At 41.7% G+C, this 13,492-nt stretch overlaps 1 protein-coding gene and 1 long non-coding RNA gene across 2 annotated transcripts in view; both read right to left on the bottom strand.

Annotated features, from left to right (window-relative positions):
• The window catches only part of LOC121896765 (NACHT, LRR and PYD domains-containing protein 12-like), a 120,648-nt gene that overhangs the window by 76,882 nt on the left and 30,274 nt on the right, over positions 1 to 13,492 (bottom strand). Inside the window, exon 9 of the mRNA XM_042410758.1 lies at positions 43 to 216. Coding sequence (XP_042266692.1) covers positions 43 to 216 — 174 coding nt within the window. The remainder of the gene's footprint in view (positions 1 to 42; positions 217 to 13,492) is intronic.
• On the bottom strand, positions 3,133 to 8,615 carry LOC121896826. Its single transcript, XR_006096111.1, has 3 exons — positions 8,593 to 8,615; positions 3,358 to 3,593; positions 3,133 to 3,226 (listed from the first exon to the last, which is right to left on the bottom strand). It is a non-coding gene; the product is annotated as an uncharacterized LOC121896826 (long non-coding RNA).

Genomic DNA, 13,492 nt, shown 5'->3' with positions numbered 1-13,492 from the left:
AATATAAGATGAACAAGAGGAAAACAGAGTCAGTGAACTGACCTCAGAGTCTCCAGTCTACAGTTTGGACTCTCCCGTCCAGCAGACAGATGCTCCACTGCTGAGACAGACAGCCTGTTCTCGCTCAGATTCAGCTCTCTGAGATGGGAGGGGTTGGATTTCAGAGCTGAAGCTACAACTTCACAGTGAGTCTCTGAGAGTCCACAATCAGCAAGTCTGTAATGCAAATAACATACATACAGTATACAATTTAATAATAAATATAGATTCTAGGCATTTTGATCACTAAACAAACTAAGATGTGATGAATAGCTCAGTTATCTCTGTTGGCAGAGCTGGTCGGCCATTAATCACAAGGTTGGTGGTTTGAAACTTGAGCTCCTTCTGTCCACATGTCCAAGTGTCTTTGAGCAACACACTCAATCCAAAATTGTACGTGTATGTAAAAAAATGTAAGTCACTTTGGACAAAAGCGTCTGAAAATGAAAGTAATGTAAATGTGTCATGTTGTGATTTACCCTTCAAATCAAAGTTGAGTTATTCAGTAACTCTCCTCACTCTCTCTGCTGCTGTACTGCAGACTTTTTAACGGGATTCTCTGTTTTGGTTTCATCTTGCAGACAAAGGCAAAGAAAATGGAGTTGCATTTATGCTTCTATAAAGTCCACAGTGATTGCTTATTTGTTTTAAATGTCTCCTTGCTTTGCTCACTTGAGTCGTATCCTTGTGTCTTAGTCCCTCCCACCTAAGATACAAGGGAGAGATGCAGGAAAAGATGTGAGGGAAGAAGAATCAAGGAAACATGTTTTTGGACGTCCTTTCCTCTCAGGCGTCATCTGAAGTGACGTCAGCTGTCAGTCAAAAGGTGTTAACAGCTCTTCAGTGTCTTTTGATGTGCTGGAGTTTAAATATGATGTACTGTCTAAAAATGAATAATGGCGTACAGTTACTACTGCCAGCACAGTGATGTAGTGATGTCCTCCAACATGACAAAAGACAACATGAAACATCTCTGCATGTTTCTCCTGAAATAAACTTTGACAACCATCTGCATGTTATATTGTGAACAGATCCATCAAACAGTTTGTAACTGCTCAGACACTGAATACACATTTCTACTGGCAGCAACTTTTTCTAAAATATATTTAGGCAGCTAAAAAAAGCCGCACTTACTTGAAAAAGCCTGGCTAGAATTAACATCAACTTCTACTTGAGGCTCAAGTCGTTCCACTAACGCAGCTTAGCTGCGTCTAGTCAACGCTAAGTCTATCCAGACTGGAATAAGCTTGAAGTGTGCGCATGCACAGAGTACATAAGCAGCCCAGAATAGTCAACTGTCGAAAAGACGATACTATGTCGCAAAAAGAAGAGAAAACTAGAGCGGTGTTCTTCTCAGCAGCAGAACAAACCTGCTGATGAAACTATATGGAGAATATAAAGGAGTTTTCACCAAAAAGGAAAATACTGCTACACTTAACAAGGTGAAGGAGATGACTTGGCACAAAAGTGATGACAGTTTAAATGCATACCTGTAGGCAGATAGTGATGGCCTAAAGGTTAGAGGAGTGAACTTGTTACTAGAAGGTTGATGGTTCAATCCCTGCATTCGTCTTGATGAGTCTGCATGGTGAACGTGAAGAGCAGTGCTTGTCCCCGCTCATGGTTTTATCTTTATTTGTTAATAAATGAGCATTCAGATCAGTGACTGTGGTTATATTATCACTAGACTGGATAATATCAGATGGATGTTTAAAATTATGGTGTAGGCAACTTAAGAGAACCAACTTACCAACATTACCATACTATTTGACACATTTTCTCTTTCACAGGATCCCTTTACAAGCATCACTGAATGTTAAAAATTAACTGGAAACTGGAGAAGGATATAAGTACAGTAGAAGCCACTTATAATGATCTTGAATGTTTCATTTTAGAAAAATAAATATGTAAATAAATAGACGAATAAATAATTTTAAAATGTTTAAAAAGTATTCTATTAAAAACCACTTAAGTTGAATGTTAAATACAGTTGTTAGGGAATTAAAAACACGCTATAGGCAGATGAATGAATCTTTGTCATTGTGTGGGTGAAGTTCATGCAGTTCAAGTAGTTTGTTTGCTGTACACATAAGAATAGTGTGTTTATCTCACAACCAAACCCTAGAGGGCCTAAAGTTGTCAATCTTAACATTTTGTTAATTGCACTGGTTGTGACCGACCTGTCAGCCAATTGGAAAGGTGGAGGGGTGGGATGTAGAAGAGACCCCGTACAGTAAAGCCATGGGCTAGTCAGACAACAAACAGGAGCTGTGTGAAGTTTGTATACGCTGTTGAAGACTGTTTATGTTCATTACTTCGGAGGATGCAGAGTTTACCGACGGTTAAGGGACATAATAGCAACCTGCAGAAGACTTAGGACCAGAGGGGTGAACTACGAAGCGAGATTAGTGGGTTAGCGAGGTATGTTGAGCCTAAAGCCAGGGTTTTCAATGTCACAAATGTGGCTCTCTTTTAACCTGGCTAGATCACCATGGTAACTGATGCTGCAAACGGGAGCAGGTTATGTTCCGAGTTTCGGCTTAAATCAGCAATAAAAAGTGCCGCCATTTCACCAACTACCTGATTTTTTAATTTACAAATTTACACGATCAGCAGTTTTCTGCCAGCATTCCTCTCTTGCCTTATGTGCAGAAACAGCATTGCTTTTTGCTGTGATAATGTATTTATATTCTTCATTGCTCTCCGTTATAATGACCTGTCCCTCCTGACTGAAGTAGGTGACACGCAATCGGTCTATTTTGTGCGGAAAAAGAGTCAAATGACGCACCAAACGCCCCCTTTCATGGCGACGCGCACAGAACCTGAAGCAGAAAGCCTGAGTTAACAAAGAAAGTTCATAACCACCGTCGTGATACCACTTATCTCTGATTGTGAGTTTAGGGTTTTTTGAGCCAGCTCACATAAAGAAAGCCTGGATATGTTGAACTTGCTTCGTAGTTCACCCCTCTGGAAACAGTCCTTTGACTCTCTGGAAGAGTAGATGTCTCCCGCTCAGCTATCACTTCGTCTGGACTGTTGTCGCCCGCCAGCCTGTAACCTAACTCAGTGTAGATCCTGTTGAGGAGGGTTTCACTTCCTGCTTCATCACTTCCTTCAGTCACACATTCACATCTCCTCCTCAGACTGATCTTATGTTCATCTAAAACCTCCTGCAGACCACTTTCTGCTGAAAGAGAAGAAAATGTATAATTAAAAAGAAATATGTCTGACTGTGTTAATTTTCAGCAGGATAGAGGAGGTAGATTCCTGTCCTGTTTTCAGAGATGATGACATCAGCAGAAAGATCTTCAGTCTTACTTTGTACAGTGCTGGTCTGACTGTCTGTCTGCAGTCCAGCTCTTGTTCTGGATCTTTCTCCGCACTGGGGACAGGAGGAGTCTCCTGATGGAGCAGACTGGTCCCAGTATGAGGTGATGAACCGTCCCAAGAGCCCGTGTATAAAGCTGGTAGAGACTGGATCCTTCAGGACGTCCTGACACAAAGAACAGCAGGACAGCTGCTCCTCCACAGAAACACCCCTCCTCTTCCTCTCTCTGTGGACATGAACACATTCTTTATGACACATGACATTAGTGGTGGCCAACTGACAGCTCACAAGTTGATGCAGGTCTTTCCCTCCATAAACAGTCCAGACTGTCAGTATTTGGAAAGTTACAGTTTTTTGTTTTTCAGGCTCTGAGCTTCAGCACATTCAATTTAATTAAAATAATATATACTACAATTACAAAGGTTCAGAAGTAATTAGACAGACACAACAATGTGCCAGCAAAGGCAGAGACAAAGAAGAAGAAGAGTGCAAACTAGTAAACATGGATGTAAACAGTGCAGGATTTAAAATACTAGCTTCAAAAATCAACTTTGCAAATGTTTCATGAGGAGGGAAATGGATTCAACACATTTGTTAGACCACAAGGATTCACACAATGTGTTTTGGTCAGTAAGTCAATGTAAACATGACTTTTGTCTGTTAACAAGAAAACTCCACGGGGCTCTTTTACGCTACTATGAGACATTAAAAGTCAGGAAAAATAAGCAGGAGGCAACTGAGCAAAACAGAAAAGTCCACTTGTGAAAAATAACAGACTGCTGCTCTTTTGTCTTGTGTTGTGGTGCTGAACAGAGAGCTCTGCTAAATATCTTCATAATGCATCTTTTCACTTGTGTTTCTCTCTCTCACTGTTTCTGCTATAATCTCTCTCCCTCTGTGTCAGTGTGATACAACAGTTTTACACATTTGACATTTCCCAAACGTTAAATGTCAGACTCAGTTTCCTCTGCTGCAGTGGTCAGTCTGCAGTGATAAATCAGCTGCAGCAGGCTGTTTGTATACATTTCCATTACTTCCTCCCATATTTTGTGTCTTTGAACAGGAACACGTTAAGACACATTCTGTATTGCAGGAGACCAAACACTCCATTTTCTTCCATTTTACCTGCACAAAACCCCGGTGCAGTCCTTTAGTAAATAAGGAGACACAATGTGACTTGTTACTAAATCCTTAGTAAATATCACCCTGGGTTACCTGCTACTACTTTAGATTGTTAGACTGGAAAATCAGATAGCAATAGCAGCCCTGTCTCTGTCTCTGGTTAACATGTACATGAAGATCTGTTCTAGATTACAGCTGAATGGAAGGTAGTTCATTATTTCTTTCTACTGTGTTTCCTTCATATCTACACTACAACCTTAATGAAACCGTCTCACTGAATCATCTTCAGGTCAGTTTACAGTAGAAACAGTCTCTTACTTTGTGTCTGAGGGTCCAGGTTCATTACTGTAGTCTGGAGGGTCATCTTTAGACCGTTCACTCTTCATAGACAGACAGCTGGATATCAGAGACTCTGCTCCGTCCTCCTCTTCCTCCAAATCATTCATCTTCTGGAGTCTGAGAGGTAAACCAGTGACACTGGAGACACACACACATACACAGTATAATAAATCCAGTCCTTCCTCTCAACTTAGTAGCTTCTTATTAGTTTACATGTCTTTGACTACAACCATGTGTGTTTTCCAGCCATCACAAAGGCAAACTTTGACTCTTTTGCTTTAAATCCAACAAACAGACTTCAGATAAACATCTGTGTGCTTCTTAACTGTGATTTCTCTCTATTTTAACTGCAGCAGTGTGTCACATTACATCACTGTGAGGACACAGAGACCAGGAAAAGAACAAGGGAAACAACGTTTGAAGACGTCAACACTGTGATTTCATATTTTTCTGACACAGTTTAATCAACTAAACAATTAATCAGAAAAATAATCAGCAGATTGATCAATATTGACAGTAATCATTATTTGCAGCCCTGATATTAACACTCACCCTGCCTCAGACTGTGTTCCTCCTTCTGCTCTGTTGACTTTAAAATGTAATCTGAATAGAGAGAACTTTCACTCCCTACTGTTACCTCTCCACTCTCACGGCCCTGAACTGTAGTTGGGCGGCCACTGGTATGACGCATTTTCAGCTACTGTTGTCGCTTGCTCATCAGGGACTGGATAAGCTTCCACCCACTTACTGAAATAGTCGTGCACCACCACTGTATAGCGATTGTGCCTCTCAGTCTCATTTAACGGACTCATTAGGTTGACTGTGATCCATTTCATAGGGCCGCCTACTTTCACAGTGCCCATGGCCACCTGTGGAGTCTTCCTGGGGTGAGCCTTTGCGGCACAGCTGGTGTAGGTACGGCACCACAGTGTGACGTGATTTTTCATGTCGTACCAAAAGTACCTGGTCTTGAGGTGGAAGAGGGTCTTTTCTGGACCAAAGCCACCACCCACTGGACCTCCATGCACCTGGGCCATTACAGAGGTGTGGTATGGGCGTGGCAGCAGGATTTGTGGGTAAAACGCCTTTCTTTCCACGCACCCAGCCCACAAACTGTCCTGGCCGCAGTGTGGAATCCTTTCCTGTTGTTCATAAAGTTCATCGTCACTGCTGTTTAAGACACCATCGTTGAATGTACTGAGCAGCTATGTGGTGCAGACTTAGCCTGCCTCAGGTTATGCCGGCCATAATCATACAGCTTGGGTTGTCCAATGGGGTGAATGGCGACACTGGCAAGGGTGGGAACGATGCTTGGGTCAGGGCAGCTGGGGTGCTGCTGTCACAGTGGTTACAGTTCACGGGGGTGAATGGTTTAACTGACTGGTCACCGACAGTGAAAAAAGAGGCTGTAGTGGAGTAATTTCCTATGCTGTGTGGCTGTACTGGACCAGGATTGAAAGCTGTGCATCTGGCAGGGCCGCAATTCAGCTGAGATAAAGTCACAGACTCACCACATGCTGCTATGTGCGGCCATGACACATTTGGCTGCAGCGGCGTCGTGCAGACTGCCGTTTCGTGTGTGGCTAATGTTAGCTCCATGCTAGTCACAAAGGGATTGGTGTTATATCCGTTGCCGGCGTGTCCACCTTCCGATAGGTTAACTGAGTCCATGTTAACTCGAAAAGTCTCTGTAACATCCGCTAAAAACGGGTTTGTGCTGATATTTGGGCCATCATCTCCGCATGCCGCCATCTTCTCTTGCTCCATCCAGTTGTTGTTTCTGAGTGCCGCCATTTTCCTCTCACTCAGCCTGCTGCAGACTTTATTTTATTTTCCTCTCTTAAGAATAAAGTGTCTCCTACATGCAGAGAAAATCCCGGACGGGCCCCCAGTGTTTCCTCTCCAGTCTCCGTAGTTGGGCAGCCACTGGTATGAAATTAGCTCACTTAGCTTAGCCTGGCTTGTAGCTGGTAACAAGCTTTACAAAGAGTCCGGATCAACTCTGTGGTGGAGAACGGGGCACTTTATTCCAGCGTTGCAGCAGACTTAATACATAGCCTCTCTGTGATGCATTTGACTCTTGCTTCACTAACAGTGGTAACTTATTTCCCTCTATCAGCATACACCTATTCACTGTGGCTGCGGCTAAACACACACTTACTTCCAACTGCCGGTGTTTTTACTACTACATCATACACACACATTACCCACAAAGGAGCAGGTTTGGCTTGCAGCCTCCGGGGCAGAAAAATGAAGTCAATGCAGAAGTGCCAAAACCCTGCATTCTCTCTAACGGCCATGAGGGGGCGACTCCACTGGCTGCAAAAAGAAGTCCGATTGAAAGGAAGTCTATGAGAAAATGACCCTACTTCTCTCTGGATTTATTACCTCAGCAAACTGTTTCCTAATGAGTTTATGGTCTCAATCGCTAGTTTCAAGTCTTCTTCAATACAGTTTGATGTTCATTTTGTAAATTATGGTCCCATTTAATTTAAATTTGACAATAAAGCAGCGTATGCTTTAGGGCGTGGCTATGTTGTGATTGACAAGTCGCTACCACAGCGACAACATTAATTACGTAATGACGTAACCATTGCTAACCACTGCTTTTTCACAGTGTTTTTCAGTTCACTGAAGTTAATTGTAACATTGTGATTGCCTAAAAAAAGACCCAGAGTTTAAGTTATCTCTCTTTCTGGAACTGAAAACTCAGAGTTTCCTTCATATCAGGGTGAACAAACTCAGATTTTCCACTCAGCCGGCTTTCTGGAACACACCCCAGTAAACGTGTTCTGTGTCAACAGGTGAAGTCAAACAGGTAAATCTGCACCTGCAGTCCACAGGGAGACTAAACTGGACCCTCTGACAGTGAAATAATGATCATAATATGTAAGGCGGTGAGGTAGACACATGCTGGAACAGCGGCTACATGAGCAGCCTGAGCCAGTAGGAGCAGCAGTGGCCTCACTTGCAGCTGGTTTATCAGCTCTAGTCAGTGCTGATTATGAGGCCATAACAGTCCTTAACTCCCTTCAGTCTGGCCTCAACCCAGTTTCTGAGGAGAAGAAAGTCTGGGCTTCAAACATGATACCAATAATAAGGATGATCCAGCATAAGCTGGCAGTCAAGTGTTCAACCTTAACAAACTCAACTGCAATAAAGCTGTTGACCAGAGCCATACTGGTCATCAGCCCTCATCCACTTCCTTCACATGGACTCACCCATTCTCACCTGAACTCACTCTCAGCTGATTACCTGCTAGTCTATATATCCTCCTTTCCATTGTTCTGTTTGCTAGCTGAGCACATGTTCAGTTTCACTTAATTTTAACTTGACAAGTTTACATTATTAATTCTGAGTTGACATTGTGGGTGTATGTGATGTGATGTTGTGTGTAGCTTTGTGTTTGGTATCTTGTATAACGTGTTCTGTGTGTTTTTTGCTTTGTGCAGTTTGTTATTGTGCTGTTATATGTTTTATTAGTAAGAGACTGCAGATCAAAATTAGCTATAAGATAAATCTGGTGCAGTACATCAAATGTTTTACTTTACATTTGTATAGTTTAACACTGTACATGGTCCCAATAAATACACATAAATAAATAAAACACTTTATATTTAGATGGATAAACCTGCTGCAGAAGATCTTCAGACTCTCACTAATAACTGATGGAGATGGTTGTAGTAGAGTGTGGGTTTGTTTTTAAATGACATTTCAACACTGAATCATCTTCAGGTCAGTTTACAGTAGAAACAGTCTCTTACTTTGTGTCTGAGGGTCCAGGTTCATTACTGAAGTCTGGAGGATCACCTTTAGACCGGTCACTCTTCATAGACAGACAGCTGGATATCAGAGACTCTGCTCCGTCCTCCTCTTCCTCCAAATCCTTCATCTTCTGGAGTCTGAGAGGTAAACCAGTAACACTGGAGACACACACACATACACAGTAGAATAAACCCAGTCCTTCCTCTCAACTTAGTAGCTTCTTATTAGTTTACATGACTTTAACTACAACCATGTGTGTTTTCCAGCCATCACAAAGATAAACTTTGACTCTGATTTAAATCCAACAAACAGACTTCAGATAAACATCTGTGTGGTTCTTAAACACGTCTGGACTGGCTCATCAGGGACTGGATAAGCTTCCACCCACTTACTGAAATAGTCGTGCACCACCACTGTATAGCGATTGTGCCTCTCAGTCTCATTTAACGGACCCATTAGGTTGACTGTGATCCATTTCATAGGGCCGCCTACTTTCACAGTGCCCATGGCCACCTGTGGAGTCTTCTTGGGGTGAGCCTTTGCGGCACAGCTGGTGTAGGTACGGCACCACAGTGTGACGTGATTTTTCATGTCGTACCAAAAGTACCTGGTCTTAAGGTGGAAGAGGGTCTTTTCTGGACCAAAGCCACCACCCACTGGACCTTTGTATAGTTTAACACTGTACATGGTCCCAATAAATACACATAAATAAATAAATATAATAAATATCCAACTCCATTTCTCTTTCAAACCTAGTGAGTCTTTCAGCTTGTCCAGGCTCCTGGACTGTCTTAAGGCTATTAATGATTGGACAGCAGAAAACTACCTACAGCTCAATGCTGATAACACAGAGGTCCTGGTTTGTTGCCCCTGGGATTATAAAAAGTATCTGGCCTCTTTCCTCCACTGCACAATCCAGCCTGCGCAATATAGGGGTAATATTTGATCAGTCCTCGTTATTTGACACCAACGTAAAGCAGCTTATCAGGTCTCGCTTTTTCCACTTGTGAAATATTAGTAAACTGAGATCTATAGTCTCATCAGTTGAACTAGAAATGATTATACATGCTTTCATTTCTTCTCGCATTGACTACTGCAACGCACTATTTACCTCACTTAGTACATCTGCTGTCCATCGTCTGCAGACAATCCAAAATGCTGCTGCAAGACTACTGACCAGGTCAAATAGACGGTCTCACATTACACCCATATTGAAAACTCTTCATTGGCTTCCTGTTGCTGTAAGGATTCAGTTCAAAATTCTCACCCTTACTTCCAAAGCTCTGCACGGTCAGGCTCCTGCCTATATCGCTGATCTACTACACCCCGTACACATCTGCTCGCTCTCTCAGGTCAAACATGCAAAATCTGCTTTCTGTTCCACGCACTCGCTTTAAGACTCGTGGCGATCGAGCTTTTGAGGCCGTGGCTCCTAAGCTGTGTAACGCTCTGCCTACACCCTTAACATCTGCTGACTCTCCGTATTCATTTAAAAAGCAGCTTAAAACCACCTTTTCAGACAGGCATTTGAGAGTTTCCTGTAAGTAGTTGACATTTTATATCTCCATGTTTTGTTGTGTATTTTTCTGTGCACTTTTTTATGTTTTTACTGTGTATTTTTTATTACAGACTATTGATTTCTCTGTATTTCTATGTGGCATCATGCTCATGTAAAGCACTTTGTGACGATTGTCTGTGAAAAGTGCTATATAAATAAATTTTAATTACTTTCTTACTTAAATGAGCCTGTAATCATACAACAGAAGATGTAGAAACAATAGAAATAATTTCCACATATTAAAAGTAGGCTACAGTTTAAAATACATGTAGGAATTATTATATATGACTTAAGTACAGAGAGTATTTTTTGCTGTTTAGTTGGATGATGAAGAAACCATCTGAATATGTCACTTAAAAAAGAAACTTAAAGTAACGTCAGACTGTTTCTGCTGCTGAAGCAAAGAATGTAAAAGTAGTTAATGACTGATGAGTCTATCTGACCCAAATGTTGCTTTATAATCATGGAGCCAATTAACAGTGAGGATTATTTTTCTGATAAAAGACAATATTTCGTTTTTATTTCCAGTTATCGTCACACAGGTGTCTCATGTTATTCTGAGCTGCAGTGATGGAATCAGAGTGTAAAATCATCCACAGTGTCAGCTTCACTCTGGGGAGAAATAAACTTTACACTATTAAAATGCAGCTAAAATCATCATCATGTGATTAGTGTCATAAACGATCTCTCTGTTTGTTAGAAGCTCTGTTTTAAAACCAGAGTGGAAACAGAAAGTCTGGAACAATAAAATGTTTCCACTGACCTATAAAAATATATATTGATCTTTTTACTTGTCATTTTATTGTAAACTCAGGACTTTTGTTTATGTCAGGATCTTGTAGGAATGATGACTGGTTTTTTTTTCCAGTGATCTGATTGGTCAGTGGTCGGAGTGTTGACAGGTTGTGATCCGATCCTCTGAAGTTAACCTGCTCCGGAGCGTCAGTTACCATGGTGATGAACCCCGGTAAGAAGTGAACCAACGTCACTGAGTTAAACCTGAAGTTACCTCGCTAACCTTAAATCCTGCTTCGTAGTACAGACCTCTGGAAGTGATGACATGTTTCATAATATTTTTATGATAAAACAAAGAAATGCATTGAAAGGCCGGTAGACAGCAAATATCTTCATGCTACTGTTAATAGTTTTTATTATTGGCTGCTCTTTATTCTGTGTTTCTGCACAGAGCCTGTAAATGTCTATGTTCTATAAACTGTGTGGATGCTGTATGTTAACGGTGTTAATGTTGTTTCCATGCAGGTGGCGATGAAGCACGTGTGCAGGGACAGAGTGACAGAGTGGGGCTCTCTGGTGAGATTTACCTGCAGATTAAGTTCTTGTCAACAACTTCCTGTCACTGCACAAAACATGCACAGTGTAAAAGCATCGACTCAACTTTATTTATAAAGCACTTTACACAAAACACAGTTGGTCCAAAGTGCTTTACAGCTCACACACAGGAAAACAACAGAAAGACGACAAAAACACAATAGACAAATATACTGCACTGTTCAGAGAATAAAATCCAAGGCCATCATGGTGTCATTTAACTATATTTTAGCACTAAAAGTAGGATTTCAGAAAACTTGAATGATTATTGTAATAATACAGTTTGTGATATTTATAATGTGAACATTTGATCCGGCACATCCCTGTTCCTGTGTGTGCTTTCATACTGCTGTGTTTGTTAGGGCCAGTTTTACACCCTGAAACCAGAGTGTAGGACACATGTGACGAAGCCTTCCCATCATGCACCAGTCCTGTTTTGTTGGTCAGGAAGTATTTTCAGGAAAACAGCAGCGTGTTTCTAAACAAACTAACGTGACCAAACTCTTGATGGTGAAGGAACATGTCACCCGGTGCAGCGCTGTGACTCACTGACGTGTTTTTAATCAGATATATCAGCTTTGATACACACACAATACTTGTTAGTAGATCAGTTCATTGATGGTTTGGATCCAAACATGAAGACAAAGATAGAAAATCTGCAGAATGATCCTTTTTTATGTTTGAAGAACATTTTCCCATCATCCTCTGAGGAAGTCAGCCTGTGATGTCATCGTTGAGACAGTGAAGGATCCTCACCTGCTGACACAGTGGAATACTTCAAACACATCCAGAACATGTCTTTGATTTATTTTACATCAAGGAAACATTCAACTGTTGCATAGCAGCTCAGATTACTGGATTAAACCAAAGAAAAATAAATGATAGAAATAAAAAAACATAAGTTTATTTCATTACAAAATAATTCTCCAACAACAGATGGATGAAATAAGGCTCACACTTGATTCAGCTGTTTTCCTGCAGTTTCACAGTTGTGCATTAAGTTCCCTTCAGCCTATCAAACAATGTTAACCAACAGCTTAACAGTTCATCAACAGTCAACATATTTCCACCTTATCAGACTAAGCAACAGTTCACTTTAACTGACAAACAAATGACTGAAATGAACTGAAACCATGAAACAGAACTTTGAGTGTGTGAACTGACTGTTAATGGTGAGAATAACTGACAACATCTACAGGCCAAATGCATCACACAGGAGGTGAACCGCTGCCATGGAAACAGTGCCTGTGTCGTTTGGCCGGGCTGGTGCTGGCGGTCTGCGCCGTAGGAAGACTGGTGGGAGTGGGGTGGAGGGTAGCAGGGGCTCGGGGGGATGCTGCGGGTGGGAACCTGGACTGTGCTGCAGCTCCAGGAGCTGCTCACATAAAGCTGCAGGTAGAGCACCTGGGAATAGATAAGGCACGTTGGGGGTCTGTAGGGTCTCCTCACCCTCCTGTAGTAGTTCCACTTCTTCTCTAATACATCCTCAAATGTGGGGTCCAGCATGCAGCAGTTGCCCTTCCTGTCCCCTCCGCTCTCCTGGACACAAAACACTCATTTAGAGACAAACTGTGTCTGATGCTAATTTTTCCAGCCTTTTTGATTCTCATTGGAGGGAACTTGGAGATGATTTAGTCGTATATGGTCTCTTGTCATCTCTGCACCTTTGGACTCAGATGGGGGCGAGTTGGAACTGATGTCATCTGTTTGAAACTATTTTTATAATGAGGAAATGATAAAGTGAAGTAAACCTCAGACTCTGAGTTCTCTGTCCCCGCTGACATCCCGCTCCTCTTCAGCTTCACTTCAGCTGGAAAATCTGAGGTTCATAAAGACAGTTTGACATAATCTGTTAGTTGTTTTGTTGATTGTTTTCTCAGTTTCTTGCTTCAAAGTGGGCTGAGTATTGTTGGAAATGTTTGGATGCCTGCATCATTACAATAACTAGCTTCAGTATTGATTGATTTTTGATGGGATCCTTGTTTTTCTTGTGTCAGTCTGTCTCTAAACAC

Source organism: Thunnus maccoyii, chromosome 5 (assembly GCF_910596095.1).
Source record: "Thunnus maccoyii chromosome 5, fThuMac1.1, whole genome shotgun sequence".
NCBI classification, from domain to species: Eukaryota; Metazoa; Chordata; class Actinopteri; order Scombriformes; family Scombridae; genus Thunnus; species Thunnus maccoyii.
This window is presented reverse-complemented; position numbering and strand designations above follow the sequence as displayed.